Here is a 17,091-nt window from a genome sequence, read left to right as displayed (position 1 = left end):
ATTGAATTTATCAACATCAAAATCGATGTCTATTTATTCAAATCGGTAACTTAAATGTTAAAACTGAACTGAAAGTGGTTAAAACTGTGGGGGTTTTATCCATTTAGCATGAGAAGATTAGCGTTTAGCACAGATGGAAATAATATTCATCCGTGCTTGTGCCGTTGCCGTGCTAAGAAAGTGGATAGTTTGAGTATATTTCGCCTTCTAGGGAAAAGGTGAATTAATTTACTCAAAAGTCAAAACCTTTCTTTTCTCGTGAACCTTCTTACATTTTTTTGATACTTAAGGATATCCCGAACGTTGGCATGTAACCGCCAGAAAGTATGACAACCCGTTTGATATTACAAGAGAATGTGTTTTGAGAGGTGGACACTGTCCAAGGCAACTTCCCCGATAATAACCACGGGAAAGCGATAAAATTTAACTGGCTGCCTGCTAAAACACGGCAACGAAAAAGTTAACCCCAGTATAGTATAATACGAATATTATTTGCACCAGTGCGCCAATGCTGGAGAGGATGAAACGGTAGAATATTAACATTTTGTCCTTTCCCCGGGAAAAATTATGCTCCCTGCATGGCTTTAAACTTTCAAAGTAAAATACGTGGAAACGCTTTGCGGCAAGTCTTGTCGGTAGGTTACTAACTAGCTAGTAGTCAGGCGAAGCTTACCTGATATACCATGGTAAATCCAGTCATAAAGCCTTGAATGGCCCTACCAGAGATCAAATCTAGGATCCAGGAGGCCAAGGTCGTAAAGCGAGTACTGTCATGTCAGATAACTCTGAATTACTCGGAAATGGCAATTTTTTATAAGTAGGTGTAGGGTGTAATACTAATTTATTATTTTCGATCATTTATTTATTTTCATTTTTTTTTTAAATTCTTAACAATGCTTACAAAAATTAAAAAAACACCATTAAAAATTTATAAGAAAAAAAAAACCCTCCGCTTGCGGGGCTTTTGAATGCCCAAGCAACCGGCGGTCAGGTCTCCAGAGTGAGGAACCTCCTCACAATACGCGCGGTTTCAAGGACTACTGCCTTCTGTATCCGACCCTTGATCCAACAACCAAGCGAAAGCTTCTTAAGATGTTGGCCGAAGTTTTTCGCGAAAAGACCATTGACAGTAACGACGATCGGAACAATAACGGTCGACTCTACATTCCATATGCCGGTAATCTCGTGAGCAAGGTTCAAGTATTTAGAACCTTGCTCACGAGCTACTTTTTCCTTTTCAGCTTTCACCAGATTATCTTCATGTGGAATAATGTCTACAATTATTTCACGGCGCACTGATCGATTGACTAGCACTATATCAGGTCTATTATATACTAATTTTATTATTACACCACCAAACTTTGTACTTCCTGGTGCGCGGTGGCATGACATCGTTCGGGATTGAACTAGGTATAATATTTGGAGGGTAGAGGTAAGGAGAGTCATCTGTGTATATAAAAAAGTGTCGTCAAAATTTATTAAATTAGGATGGCGCCATATTTGCATCAGGGTAACTCTTAAAAGAAGCGCCAAATATAAATATTGTTAGAGTAGGCTTGAAAAATAAACAAGGAAGTAAGGTTATATTTACCACAATATTTTGTACAACGTAAGTTGTTGAAATTCTCAATAATTAACTACTTTAGTCGATAATGACATTAAATTTTTTAACTCGGCATACTTCAATTCATCTACGATTGCTACATTCATACCATACCATGTGCATCCACAAGCGCCATTGTGGAGGATTTTTGAACTGTTATTTAGCGCAATAACTGGACACTTTTTCAACTTTTCTCCCATATAAGATGACTCTCCTTACCTCTACCCTCCATAGTATAATAGTAGAGAAGTCTGTACTGGTCAATGGTGTCACCAGAAGCAGCCTTCCTGTCGGTAAGACTAATGACTCGTCTTCACCTGACACCGCCAGGAAGTATTCACAACCAACAGCATACATTATTTTTTTTTTAACTTGTAACTAGAGATTTAAACAAAACTGACAGTTGACAACTGACAACTGACAATTGACATTTCATCAGTTGACTGTTGAATTTTTCATTTTTCAATCTGTCTAGCCGTGTTTTGTTGTTATAGTGAATCAACTTACTTTTATTTAAGTTCTGAGAATTACTCAAATTTTAACCATTATTTTTACATAATTATTTATTAATAGTATTTTATTCTTCAACAGACTTTATTCAATAAAAAGATAAACAGGAACTCACTTCAAAACATTACGTGGTGTGACTGTGAGGTTATGACTTAATAGCATAACTATTTCTATCAATGTCGTGGGTAAAACAAGTGAGCGTATAAAACACAGAAATTTAGATAAAACGACAAAAATTTACTAGGCGATGATATAATGTCCCGCAAGAGATCTCGGGTCAGAACAGAAGAGGAAATGAGCTCGAACTTGGAGTCTGGCGGCGGCGAGGGACCGAATGGCAGTGATACAAGTTTCGAGAGCACGAGTCGTATCTCTATTACAGACGCAGGGCCAGTAAGTTTATTCTTTAAAATGCACAAGAAAAAAAAATTTGCTGCAGTATGTAAATGTTTGCAAAACTCGCTAAGTAATTACTGGATTAGCTTGAATTTTTTACAAACCGTTTTATTGTTGTACCAAAATAGTTATATTTTACTATATACTTTTTATCCCTAAGTTTCCTCAGTAACCGAAAGTTACATAGGACTAAGGTGTAGCTAGTTAAAATTAAAATTCTTTTGATTGATTCACCTTAGTTTATTGACTTCAAATGAGTTTTACAGCACACATTTGATAATTTTGAATAGAGAAAATCTCTTTTGATACACTTAACATATTGGATGTACCAGTAGTGTCTCTCCTGCTCTTGCGGTGAAAGTAAAATGTCTTGATGATGGGTGATAAATCATTATGACAGGTCTTTACAGCAGTGCACATGTTTATACTTATGCTCCTTATAAATAGTTGCTTCCAGTTGCGTCGAACACCCCCTTGGCAGCTCTGTTTATAATTTGGATTGTCATGGATCTATTGTTCTTCCTATCAGATGGAATGGATAATATATGTGGTATTCAATCAGTATTATAAACAGGTGAAATCCTTCCCAACAGGTGGAATCCTGTTCATTTTGAGGGCCCAACACACTTGTTTGGGCTGCTTTGGTTAACTTAATTAAAAGCACTCTTGAATTTGTGTTTGCACAATTTGCACAAAATAATAATAAAAATCTTTTTTTAATCATGCTGGGAAATAGTCCCTATTATATAAAATTCATGTATTGTCTAAATAAAAGCTTACGTATTTTTTTTAATTCATTTCTTATAAATTTAATTTGATTAACATTCAAAGTTACAAAAATAATTCACCTTGTTATGGTGAACCTGTGAGCTACCAGTAGTAAATTTAATATTTCCAGGGTACTATCTATTAGGTTGTCACAATTATAATGATATTAGTGTGAGCCCTTGCTCTAGATAATTGTTCCAATTCTTATACATATTATGAGATTTGTTAGCTGACCCACTAACATCTAGAGCTTGCAACACATAGCAATAAAATTGTCTTATGAATACTGTCAAAATAAACAGATCCAAATATGACAGCAGATTATTGACATGGTCACATCCATGTCAAAAACCTGCTGTCCTCTGTAAGCCTTTATATCTTTAGTTTCAATCCTGCCATCAGTTTTTTTACAATGGCCATATGTTTTTGTGATAAATGGTGAAAACGTTTGGAAAGATGAACCTAAGATAAATTCTAATTTCATTCCAGTTAGATTATATCATAATTTTTGTGATATCACAAACAAATTATATATTATTTCAGTAAGTGCAGCATTAGCAATAAAGCAATGCAAAGGTATATCCCCAAACTGGTGCGTCCCAGGCCATCCTTGCTACGCCTCAAGCAGCCCAGTCAATTTGCTGACAATGGCAGTAGCAATGCTTAGAATTTCTAGGCATTGACTGCTATACCCACCTCACGGCATTGGTTCGCAGCATATCGAATATAAAAATAAAATATTGAATCGATCTGTTTTGCGCTCGATTGTAAAAACGACAGCCAAACGCGTAGCTCGGGCGTAGCGCCAAGTATTTAGCATGTGGCGTGATCACTGACCATGCCACAGTATGCCTACTTGTCTTGTACGCCGCCGTGCGTTTATAGTCGCCACTACACGTGTATCAGTCGGAAAGTCCCAATTGTATTGTTCATTTTTATTGCCTAGTACAATGTGCTCATAGAGGAAGTTGGAAAACGAAGTGCACTGTACACTATTCGAAAACAGATGAATGCAGGACGCAGTGTCTTTTTCCGACTATATACCAGTCTTGTGGCGACTCACCGTGAATTTCTTTATGTCCCAGTGACAATTTTGACAACGCTGCGTTGACCGGTGCTAGATTAATCAAGGCTACTCTATTACCTGGGGACCCCAATATCCATGGGTCCTCCTAGCTGTGACTTGATCTAGCTTTCTAAGGACTTTCTTTCCAAGGGAAAAATTAAGATCATATGATGGCGCTGTAAGTCATTTGGCACTGGCAAAACACTCTGAAGCCTTTGTTTTTGTGGCACTAAGGGATTTTAGACGACAAAATTTCACGAAGCCTTTCGATTTAATTATAATAGATTTAATAATTCAGAAGATTAAATATGTCCTTTAACGCAGCAACGTAATCAACCTCGGGGTGATCACAATTTATTCCTGTGTCACTCTTTTCTGCAATTGTTATCCTAGTCTTGTCGCTATATATTAATTGGAATTAAAATTAATTAAATAAAAATGCGTTTTCGTGCTCATTTAAAAATAGCACTAACTATATCTACAAAACGTTTAGATTTGCAGTATTCTCTGCAATTCTTGCAGAGTCCTATAATTATTTCCTCTTTGTAAAGAACTGTTTCGCGAGGGAAAACGGTAATGACACGGGAAATTAGTATGCGCTAGCACACGTACGTTTGAAGTACTATCAAGGCTTTAATTACTTTGACCTCGTGCTCATTACAGTCCATTCAGACATAATAGGGTCAGACCTTTCCGGTCTACGGCCACCGAACTGTGACACAAGGCACGAACTGTCCAGTTATCTGCGTTCAAACATCAGGGAAAGCAAATCGGCATTAGTCTTTAGTCAGTCAGACATCAATAGCTTTTTAAGTTTTGGCTTGAAGTATTGACAGTAGCAAATGAAGGAATAAATAAATACAGCTAAATTTTTATATTATGGAGAGGCGATGTGTTCTTCATATAAAGTGCGAATTTGGACACCTTACTTGGCTCCGTTACATTAATGGCTACCCTACCCTTGCACCTAAACTAAATAAGTGTTACTACTCCAGAGCGTAAAAATATTTTTACCTTTACATACCTGCGGCTCCGCCCGTTTATGTCTATTTATGTGTAAAATACGTCTCCGCATATTTTAAATGCTTAAAAGGTAAAGTGTAAATTGGCGGTTTAGGTGTGTTCTAGTTATTTTATATTAATCCGGGTTATTGACTCGGGTATTAAAATAACAAACGAAGCCAATTACATACCCATTTCAATCTTACCACCTCTTTGAAAAGATTATACGCAATCAACTTTAAAAAAAATTTAATGTAAATAAATCACGTAGAACAGTATGGCTTCACTAAAGGTCGTAGGCACCACGGTTGCGGGCGCTAAACTTATAAAAAATATTTATTATAGCATGGGAACGTTCGCGGAATGCCATTGGTGTTTTTTTGTGAAATATTCAAAGCATTCGTTTAAGTTTAACATAAGACCAGTATGGCGTCAAAAACGTTGCGTTTAATCTGTTTGGCTCCGATCTCAATGATAGAACCCAAAGGATATGCATAAAAGATATAAAATATCGGTTAACTACATCAATGGGTGTCTCACAGGGCTTAATTTTAGGACCCTTTGATCCTGTCCATTTTAGGATGATTAAACATAACTTTTAAAATTCAAAACGTTTAGAATATCATTTATATATTTTTTTTATTTAGATATAATTTTTTTCACCTGCCTGTACTAGCCGTACAGGTGAGATTGCGGTTAAGGTTTAACTTGTAGTGGAATAGCAAACAATAATAACAATAATACGAATGCAATCGCAATGCACAGGTAGTTTTAAGATAAATGTATCGTGAATAAAATATAAAGATCACGTGAGACATCGCTCGTCGGAGCAGTGCGCGATGAGATCATAGGCGTCACGATATCGGAGAACCCGAGATGAATTACAAATGATCATCATATATTATTACATATAAGCATGACTTATTAATACGAGTACGTAATTAAACATATTAAAATAATCGAATGTCGAGCCGTACGAACTTTGAATTTTAAAAATGGACATGCAATGTTGAATTAAAAAAAAAAGACGTGTGTGTACACGGGTAAGAAGTTTGGCGTAACAAGATAAAAAACTTTTCAAAAAATCTATCTTTCGCCTTACTTTACGTTTGTAGAAAAAACGACACTTACAATAGAAAAAAGGTATTGTTTGAATTAATGGAATTTCTGTCAAACCTTTTTTAGAAAAACTAAAATGTTGATTATAGATAACTTCATAGAGTCGGTTTTTTGTGACGGTGTGCGCGCGCATCGTAAAAGTTTACTCTCACCATTTTATAAGAAAGAAGTATAACTTCAAAAATATAGCCAGTGATACTAAAAATGCTATTGAGAGGATTCTAAATATCCCACGTACATTATAAAGGCAAAAGTTTTAACGTAAGTAAGTATGTTTGTTACTTCTTCACGCCAATGAACCATTATGGCTGTCTGCAATGGAGATACATTATGTCACGCTGGATCAACACATAAGCTACTTTTTACCTCTGAATTAACTGAATAACTGAGTCATAAGTCGAGCGCTTCACTAGCTAACTATAGCTGTAAATTACATAGCAAGCTTCCTCGAAATTAGATTTATACTAGCTTCGCCTAACGGTGTTACCCGCGGAGAATAATTAATAAAAAAAAAAACTGGTCGCACAGATTTATTCAAGCCGGCTTACGGTGTTATGGTGGAATACGAAACTAACATACATACCTACATAAATAAACACTAAAAACCATACACTGCCTTTTGGACAGTCGTGTAAAAAACCGACCAAGTTCAACACGCGCACCAAGGTTCCGTACCTTTGAAGCAAACGCACCTATTTATTAAAATAATATTATTTTTGTTGTCCCTTTGCCGATTTCTAAGCGACCCATGCTAGTCAGAGAAATCGTGTTGAATTTTCCTACTATATTTACGTGAACCTCTATTTTCTTTTTCAGAAATTCTGCTTTGAGAGAGATCACAGATCTCATATTTTTCAAATTAGAGTAGAGTTTAGGAGTTTTTTTTTTTATTAATTAAATCTGACGAGTATAGTAAAGATAACTAAACCCCGCCCAAAATTAATTTATATCGTGGATCCTCAGTTTGCACAGTAAAAATCCAAATAGCAATAATCCAAATAGCATGATCGTTATAACATGAGACTGTATTAAAACACATGTATTATATAGAGGCAAAACCTTAACTTAAAAACCGCCGGCTACCCTATTACCTGACAATTATGGAAAAATCTTTAATTTTTGTGATAGTAAATTTAAAAAAAGAGCTATTTTTCCAAATCGGCGGTAGTGTAACTACAAACGGATAAACTTAATGTTTATTAAAGCTACATGAAATAGATGAATTATGATTTAATATTCGCATTAAAACGAAGTTAAAGCTATTTGGTCGTTTTTATTTTACAATACACAATTCGCCATCTAGTCTCAAAGTAAACGTACCAAGATAACTGATGGAAGTTTTTAAATAATATACAGAAATACTTATACAGATAAACATCCAGATACTGAAAACATTAATATTCATCACACAAATATTTCCCAGTTGTGGCAATCGAACACACAGCCTTGGAAAGCAGGATCACTGCCCACTGCGCCAAACAGCCGTCAATTGTGGATATAAATTGTGTCCTTATCAAATGAAAACCTTATTTAAACGTAAAGTCGTCATACATCGCAATGTGAAGATATGCAAATAGTGGCACGTTTAGAATATGTAACACACTCGTATTATGCATTTTGTGCATACAGATTGCAGCAGTAACGTGTTCGTTATTATTTACTACTAGCTGTTGCCTGCAACATCGTCTGAGTTTTCTGATAAATTTCTGATAAGTTAGTTTTTCTATACAAACGTCACGTATTCTACAAAGGATATAGAGGTATTTTCTCTGTAAACTTTTAATTAGTCTATTTGCAAATTTTAATATCTGTATCTTAAGGACGGCCTTAACCACTTCTCATTGTGGAAGGAGACACGTGCCCTGTAGTGGGCCGATAATGGGTTGATATGACAATGTGTTTATTAAGATATAGACATTAAAATTTGCATATATAGATTAATTAAAATTTTAGAGAGAAAATCCACCTATCCGCACTTTGCCAGCGTGGTGGACGCCACACACCTTTGAGAACATTATCGAGCACTCTCAGGCATGCAGTTTCCTCTCGTTGTTTCCCTTCACCGTTGAAAAAAGTGATTTTTTATTACTTAAAATGCACCTAACTTAAAAAATTTAGAGGTGTGTGCTGGGATTCCAACTCGGCCCCGGAAAGTGAAGTCGAGCTCCTACCCACTGGGCTATCATCGCTTCCAATATACACATGAATAAAAATATGAGATAATTTTATAAAATTTTCCATTTTTCCAACCTTCAACTTATTCTTTAAATATTCCCTATATCTCTCTTGAGTCTCTAAGTCCCCCTCTTAAGAATCATGTTCACCACACAAACATTTTTCAGTTGTAGGAATCATACCGACGGCCTTTGATTTAAAAAGCAGAGTCGCTGCCCACTGCGCCATTCGGCGGGCAAAAGTCTAACTATGCTTTGTGTAATTTAGGATGATAAGGTACTCCATACCCTTTCTAACTAAAGTCCTGTAAGTGACAACCTTTTTTTTTATAGTTATAATTGACGGACCTAGCAGATGGCCCACCTGAAAACCATCGACTATAAACAGGGCAACACTTCACAGGACTTGCAAGGAGCACGTTCTGCAACATGCCGCCCTTTGGCCATCAATGTAGGCGTAGATGTTAAGCCTCATGTGTCTTTAACTAAAACGGCAACCGGCTGACCGAAACGCAGCATTGCAACAATGCTGCTTAGCGGCAGAAGTAAGCATGGTGATAGTACTACCCCGAAAGAGCTATGTCACAAAAAACTCTGCTACTACTAAACCTAGAAGGTCAAATTCAAATTTTCTTTATTCATGTAGGCCTATCACAGGCACTTATGAAGCGTTCATACATATATGTTTAACTAACTGTAAGGGGATGGTTATAACTACGTTCGCCAACTTAAACCTAAAGCTACGAGGGTTTGGAACACGCCCTGGTCTAAGAAGAGCCCACAACAAACTTAGCCGGGTAATTTTTTTTTTTGTTATCACCATCTCACAGTTAATTTATATTAAGCTATGAAGCTAGAGCAATTCACACCCAAGCTTTTTTATCGTTTAAGTACTCCTTAATATTATAATGGGATTTTTTCTGTAAGCTTACGTTTTATATAAACTTTGAACTTCTTGAGAGACATCTCAAAGATTTCATTTGGTAATTTGTTATAATATAATTTACAATTGCCCTTGAATGAATTTGCAATTTTGTGTAGCCTATTAAACTGCACAGCGAGTTTATTTTTGCTAATATTAATATTGCTACAGTCTATTTTCTTTTTAAATTTTGTTATATTTTTATGGACATAAATTAAATTTGACGGTTCCGAAGACGGTTTTCTTTTTTAATCTTGTTGTATTAATAAAAATAATAAATTAGACAGCATTTCAGCATAGTTTACTATATTTTTTTGAATTAATTCTTAAAATCTATATTTTAGCTTAACTGGTTTTGATGTCCAGGCTACTCTCAACGAATTTAGTGTTCGCGACTCAAGATATTCAAGGTCGAACAAATGTCGCAAAAATTGGTCTTCGAAATGATATTTGAAGTTATCGATTGTTAAAATAAAAGTAGTAATTAAAAAAAAAACAAGTTTTTTTTCATCGCACGATTTCAAGGACTGCATTAGCTACATATAATACGTATATCACTGTTTCCATCTTTTCATCTTTCTGACTTACAAAAAAGGAGGAGGTCCTCAATAAATCGGTTGTGATCTTTTTTTTATATTTGGCACCCCACAACTAGGTCATTTATAAACCAATTAGAAAACCGCTTTTGTTTGAGACGGTATGTTTTCCATGTGCTCCCATTTTCACCCGGTCCGGATCTGTTGAAGGGATCTTGGAGAAATTGAGGGAACTCTTCAAATATTATAGGGATACCTACAGCGATTTAAGTATTTTTTAAAGTAACTAGAGCATTTGCTATCGAAAAGCACTATTAGGTCAAGCGAAACTGATGCTGAAGACCACTGATGGTCACCGGGACTACATAAATATAAGTTTTAAACTGGTTGCGCTTCCATTATGGGTTATAATAGTAGGTAAGCAATTTATGCTCGTCACAATAATGGAGCTGATGGTGAAGTTCCGGGAGTTAGGAACTCCCTAAGAATTAACGCTTCGGCTTCGGGAAAGTGATTATTTTGTCAAAGGTTATGAGCAGTTGACTATTAGCTATAATAAATTAGATATGATTGCAAATCTACCTACTAAAAAGCGTAAAAACATTTTTTTGACCAAAAAGAACCGACTTTGTCATACAACAAAAAAATTAGAAATTAATATTTTCTACAACATTTTTTATTCTGTGCCAAGTAAAATTTTCCTTGCTACAATATAAAAAGGAATAAGAATTAGGTCTATGATCTATACATAGTAACTTTCTGCATTTTACTTGGCACCGACTTTAAAAATGTTGAAGAAAATATTTATTTCTTGCTTTTCAGTTTTTAACAAAGTCTGTTATTTTTGGTCAAAAAAATTGTTAACTGACTAATTATTCTATAAAACTTAATTGTTATTTTAATAAAAAAATACTTAATGTTCCACAAGGAGCATTATGAATATTATAACACTATATCTACATGACAAATTAGTTTAAATATTTTTGTCAGGTCTATTAACGTAAGTAACGTGTTCGAAATACAGCAAAAGCACAAGGCACTTTAGAGTATAGGCCCCTTTAAGCCGGGGCCTCTGGCATTTAGCCAGCTCTGCCACCCTTTTGTTAATTAATTGTTGAAAGAGAGCATAATATTACATCAACACTATCAGAGATAGAGCCATCCATGTTGTTTTGTATATGTATAACTTTTCATTTTCTTCCAGACTTCCGAATAGTAGTAATTTTGCTGACGTATCAAAGGTGATTTATAGGAATTAACGAACGACATCTTAGAGAATATTTTTATCAATTGTAAGCTTATTGAAATCTAGTAGATATTATCTTAAACGTAAAAAGATTACCTTGACGATAAGAATCGTGGTAACGCATAATTCTAAATAAATTTAAATTAAGGTTACAAAAATAATCATCCTATCAATCCATTACCAGCTCATTGCAGAACGGGTCTCCTCCCACAATGAGAAGGGCGCCGAAAATAATAACCGCCTAAAATATCCTGCGGGCTCATTCTTAATTAAGGGTGTGATTGGAAGTGGAACCCTTGTAGCTTAAGTTTTAAAGTTGTCACAAAGAATTAACGAGGTGAGGTGAACTCAGCAATATAGAAACTATGCCTGGTTAAAATTATTTATCGAAGAACCTAAATAGGTAAAATTGAATATTGAATCACAGTGAAAGCTGTAACGAACTAATGAAATAACTGGCAAAAGTGTACCAACGCGACTAACAATCTTATCTGAAACCATTAACGACTTCCTTGCAAAGCGAAAAATTGCATAGAAATATAGTGTTTGAAAGGTCGTAAATAATCTGTGAATTTAACTGTTTCTGGCTAAAATGTCGTCAATAAAATCTAAAAGCTCGAGCTCAATATAGGAGCCGGCGCGGCGCGGCGTCCCCATGTGCTCACTAAAATTGCCAACCTTGACTCTGACAGGTTTGTGAACCGCTAAATACCGATTCCTTTCTTCCAAAGAATTCCATTCCTTAAGTATTTTGTGCATGTCCCGTAATTTCGCATTGCAGTTTAGATGGAAATTCTGTAATACGAATAAGCAAAGTGGGATATCTCGGTTTTCTCTTATAATTATTAAAATTTATGCTGTTACTAATTAATGCTGACAATAATTGACATCGAGGCAGTAACATCCTTGTGTTACATCATCTTAAATGCGAAGTTCGTTTGTTGTCAAAGTAAGGCACATCGGCTGAACTGATTTTGACGAACTTTTATCTTAGACACATGAAAATTATGTATGAATGATGACGTAGAGTGACAGTACATCTATACTGTCACTTCAATTACAGTTCTTTTTTTGCATTTTAAAAGACTTACAAACGATTTTAATCGTGCATACCTAGTTGTTTTATATTTGCACGTATGAATTCGCGGCACAAAATGTTTTCAAATAAACATAAAAACCAAGGTTTGTTAAATTCATCTTTTAAAGTCACGTATATGCTGCATGTTAGAGAGAGCAATTAGTCAGGCTATGAAATAATACTATCGCGCAGAATCTCAAATCTCAATGTCAAGCCAGCTACTCCACTCGTGATAACCTGCCACTGTTAAATATCGAAGATTGGGTGATAAAGCACGTCCAAAATTGCCGCTAACAAAAGATACGTCAGAGATAATAGACTGTATTTGTAAATGAATTCGAAATATAAAAATTTAACGGAGGGTGGTCGGAATCCCCACCGAGTTTACTACGGTGCTTGTCGAACGACGCGTGTCAGACGAGCCTCCACGTCGGCGTCGCGCCATTCGGGGCTCCTCTCGCCCTCTTCCTCACACCCTCCGACGCCCGACACACTGTACATTCCTCACTACTTGCTTCAAATCTGCTAAGCTAACATTCGTTAGTCACTTCTCAACCATCGAGAAACGCGCACGCGTGTACTTCATTTCAATATCATTATATTATCACAGCGGTATTTTGCTATACGGTCCCGTTTCTGCAATTAAAAAATTGTTTGAGATCACCCTTAATATTTTGTGAGCATCTGAATTGACAGTTTTAAAATTTGCAAACGATGCAACGAGCATTATTAGTGAATACAAGTGTTAACTAAACTGATATTGTGTCCCGTTTAAATAAAGATAGTTTAGAAACATCTATTAATGATGTCATCTTTAACCATGACGACAACTTTAACGAATGGACACCACAATGGAACGTGCAATGGGAAACTGGAGACTAGTTTAAATGGTTACAGGAAAAATGGATACGTGAAACCAGAACCAGAGCCCTGTGGATCTGTAAGTTTTAAACAAAATTAGAACATAAAAGTGATAAAATTATGAGATAATATCGTGTTTTTAAATTCACAACATTGAGTTATCGTTGTAATTTCGCCGGGGTCCATAGATCGGAGGCTGACATTGCTCTGCTTGTTGTGTAACATCTACAGAAATTCAAGATTTCTCAATCTGAATTGTTTGGTTACTGAAATCAGATTAACATTCTGCAGTAATTTGCATGCATTAAACAGAAGTCTACTTCCTATCCTTTTCCAAACGTAAAACAAATGAGTGAAAGCAGACATTGAATTGTGTGAACCGGCATAGAAAGTTCTGTTTGATAGACAGTTTTCCAAAGTAAATCGATACCCATTTGTAGAAAATAATATTACGTAGGTACTTACAGTGAATAATTTATGATCGTAGAGATTTCAATTACTGAAGGATACACTCAAAGGATACTTCGATTTGCCAATTGGTTTTTTTTGATAAGAAAGTTTAAATTTAACACATTTCCATAATTTTCTAAATTTTGTTGTTAAAAATTTAAAAGTAATCTGGAAAATTTTGCAGGGTCTCAAAGGTGTCTTTAGATCTTTAATAAATCATCTGAGGTCGAAGTTAAACTTCCAGTATTATATTACAGTTTTTTCCTTCTTATTTTAGGATGAAACTTATAATCAGTCAATACACAAGTTTAAAGGGCTGACGTCCATTTTATTGGTTTTAATAAATCTCAATTCAGTGGTCAATACATATTATCAATATTCGATAAAATTAGTGAAATTCTATATCGATATGCTTTAAGAAATAGAAAAAAGGAAACACATACGTCAAATTAAAAGTTCAAATAAAACTCCTTTGTTGAAATTCTCTTGAATATTAGATTTTATGTTTTCCCCCTGATAAAACATGAGGAGTTACGACTGTGTTGTTTACTGTGGTAATGAATTTCCTTTTACGTTAATCTTGGCATAGTGGCATTAAGTAAACCTGAATTAATTAAATGTGATTATATACCTGCCTACGTCAGTTAGGTTCCAGCTGACTCATTTCACGGAAAGAAGTAAATTATAAATAATTATTTATTACATCAGAGAATCGAAATTATTATGTTGTCTTCGTGAATTGCATTCAGATCCAAACCAGGAGCAGATAAAGCTTTATTCATTTCAATTCAAACTATTTAATAATAACAAAAGTTATTTTAACCAATTGCTGCAATAAAACATTATTAACGGAAATCATTAAAAACAAATGAAATAACTTCTGCCTTAAAATATTTCGGTGTGTCACGTTAAAGATATCACACAGTAGTTGGTAACTTTACCACCAAACTATTTCAAGGACAGTTATAGGGGTGGTATAATATTTTGTGGTAGTACTCTGAATGCAAAGATCTTATTTCATCCTGACATACCACATCCGTTTGTGGTTACTAGTTTCGAAAAGATTTGGATAGTTTCGAGAGATTAAAAAATGTAACTAAAATCTTACCGAATAGAATTTAACTGTTGAATTTAATGCTGCTTTTAGAGTTGGATTGAATAATGTAAACAGTATAAAAATGTTCATAACACTTAGGTTTTCGTAAGAAGCTGATGCTCCTTATTAATAAACGAAAATGTACATACAATGTTAATATTCAGTTATTAATGCTGTCCGCATTTTTTGGATCTTATCAAACCGGATTTTCCATTCGGTTCTTGACCCGCTAAACTGATATGGACCAAAAAATACGTTCCATCAGATAAACTTTGGCATAAGTTTCATAAAATAAATATCTAATTGTAACTAACTTTATACTGTACTGTTGCGACGTCTTTTCCCTTGCCCATTTTTTACATTCAATATTACAATAGCCTTGGTTGTTTGTTAACTTTGTTAGACCGTTTTATCCTAACCTTATTCTTTGCTTTAGTTTCTAATAATTAATGATAGATAATGGATATCTTGAGCTGAATCGAGATAACTCCAATGTTATTATTTTTTCTTTTTTTATTATTTTTAAACGTGGAAAACTTTGTTCGTTTGAATCCGCAAATTTTAAGAACTACCAGTCCAATTAGTAGTTGACAGTATTTTCCCGCATATTGAGAAAGGTAATTGGCTATATAACCACACAGTCTAGTTTAGTCTTCGGTTAAATTTATTATTTAAATTTTTGCGTATAAAATCGCGGGGCAAAACTCTAATAATTGCTAATTATATTGAAGGTCATTCTGAAGGTCTAATTTAATTATAACAATTATGATATGAAGTAGTTTAGACTAGAAACAGGTTTATATTATAAAATAACTGTAATGTAAATAGATGAAAGACTTTGGAAATACATTGGACATACCATACATTTATTATATACCATACCATACCATACAAATTCGATTATAATGATACTAAAATTTGTTACTTCAAGCTGATTTTTAAATTATACATGGATAGGTATAATGTAATAAGAGCTTATATCAAAAGCATCATATTATTGAACAAAAATTAGCACGTTAGTCGATCATCAACAGCCTAAAAGTTCCATTGATAAACAATTTACCTTGCCGAAAGCACGCCACAACACACAGTTCTCTGCCTTTTTTTATTACATTGCTTCAAACCACTTTTTTAAGGTCTTGTGTCCAGCAAATTTGAAGCCGTCCACTAAATCGCTGTTACCGGTGTTCGTTACTAGATCTCCAATCTAGAATTTTCTGCCGCAGCGACCAGGACCATTTCTAGATAACCAATGGCGTAAAAGAGATGATAATAACTTTGGTTCTCCTCCTTATTTCCTCGTTGTATTTTTTCATTTATTTTGGATTTCCAAATTTAGGTGCAAAGGTTCGGTTTCTATATTGCATCTTATTATTTGTTAAATAATTTGTGTCTCAAAAAGAACTCAGCAGGCTGTCCAAAATTTTATAGTTAATTAGACTAGTACTATAAGCGTAGTCAAATAGACAAGCAAAGATCTTAGAAACATAACGTGTTTGGGAAAGGCATATGCAGATTTGAATTTTATTGTATGTAATTTCTGGGGACTATGGTTGCCTTATCACTTTTTAACCCCTGACGCAACAACGTCGGGGTGTTACAAGGTTGACTTGCCTGTTTGTGTACGTGTCTTTGTCTATAGCATCGTAGTTCCCGAAATAATTAATCGATTTTCATTTTGTTGTATTAAAGGTGAATTAGTCTGGAGTGTTGTTAACGGATTGTGTTTCATTTTTAATTTGATTACTCGTTAATTTATTTTTTCACAAGCCAAAATGAAGGTTTTGTCCTATCATAAATGATTAATAATAAATACGCGATACGCGCAAAACGCAGGTGTACGTAAAAAAATCGGTATCGCCAACAAAAACTTTCATTAACTTTTGTAGTTCATGTGCAAATGTCACACACTTGGGTAGCATTGATTTGATTTGCAGTTAGTACATAGCTATGCAGCCTCTACAATATGAATTTAGAAAGTCACCACAATGCTATAAGTTTGCACCAACCTTGTCCACCTACGAGCATTCACTGATAAAATCAAGAAATACCTTCCAAGCATTTGACTCGCGCAGCCCAGTGAGGGTTCCGTATACGTTGGAAGCAAATGGTATTTCTCACTGAAAAAACACTGAAAAGAAACAACTTTTTGTTTACGATGTTCGATGTTCCATACTTAGTTTCCCTTACTTTTATTATCTGTACACCTGACATTGGTTAATCTGTGTAAAGCCATATGGAAAGAAAAAAAAGTTACAATTGTC

The 17,091-nt window shown here is 34.8% G+C and overlaps 1 protein-coding gene across 4 annotated transcripts in view; it reads left to right on the top strand.

Annotated features, from left to right (window-relative positions):
- Positions 1 to 2,081: 2,081 nt before the first annotated feature.
- The window catches only part of LOC120637671 (choline-phosphate cytidylyltransferase A-like), a 44,913-nt gene continuing 29,903 nt past the window's right edge, over positions 2,082 to 17,091 (top strand). Inside the window, exon 1 of one of the 4 annotated variants that reach the window (XM_039909608.1) lies at positions 2,082 to 2,506. In XM_039909608.1, the coding sequence (XP_039765542.1) occupies positions 2,369 to 2,506 (138 nt within the window). In that variant the 5' untranslated portion in view covers positions 2,082 to 2,368. Of the gene's footprint in view, positions 2,507 to 12,925; positions 13,361 to 17,091 lie in introns of those variants that run through there. The other 3 variants (XM_039909610.1, XM_039909607.1, XM_039909609.1) reach the window with 3 other exon arrangements.

Source organism: Pararge aegeria, chromosome 4, assembly GCF_905163445.1.
Source record: "Pararge aegeria chromosome 4, ilParAegt1.1, whole genome shotgun sequence".
Lineage (NCBI taxonomy): Eukaryota > Metazoa > Arthropoda > Insecta > Lepidoptera > Nymphalidae > Pararge > Pararge aegeria.
Note: the sequence above shows the minus strand (reverse complement) of the source record. Positions and strands in the feature narration are given on the sequence as shown.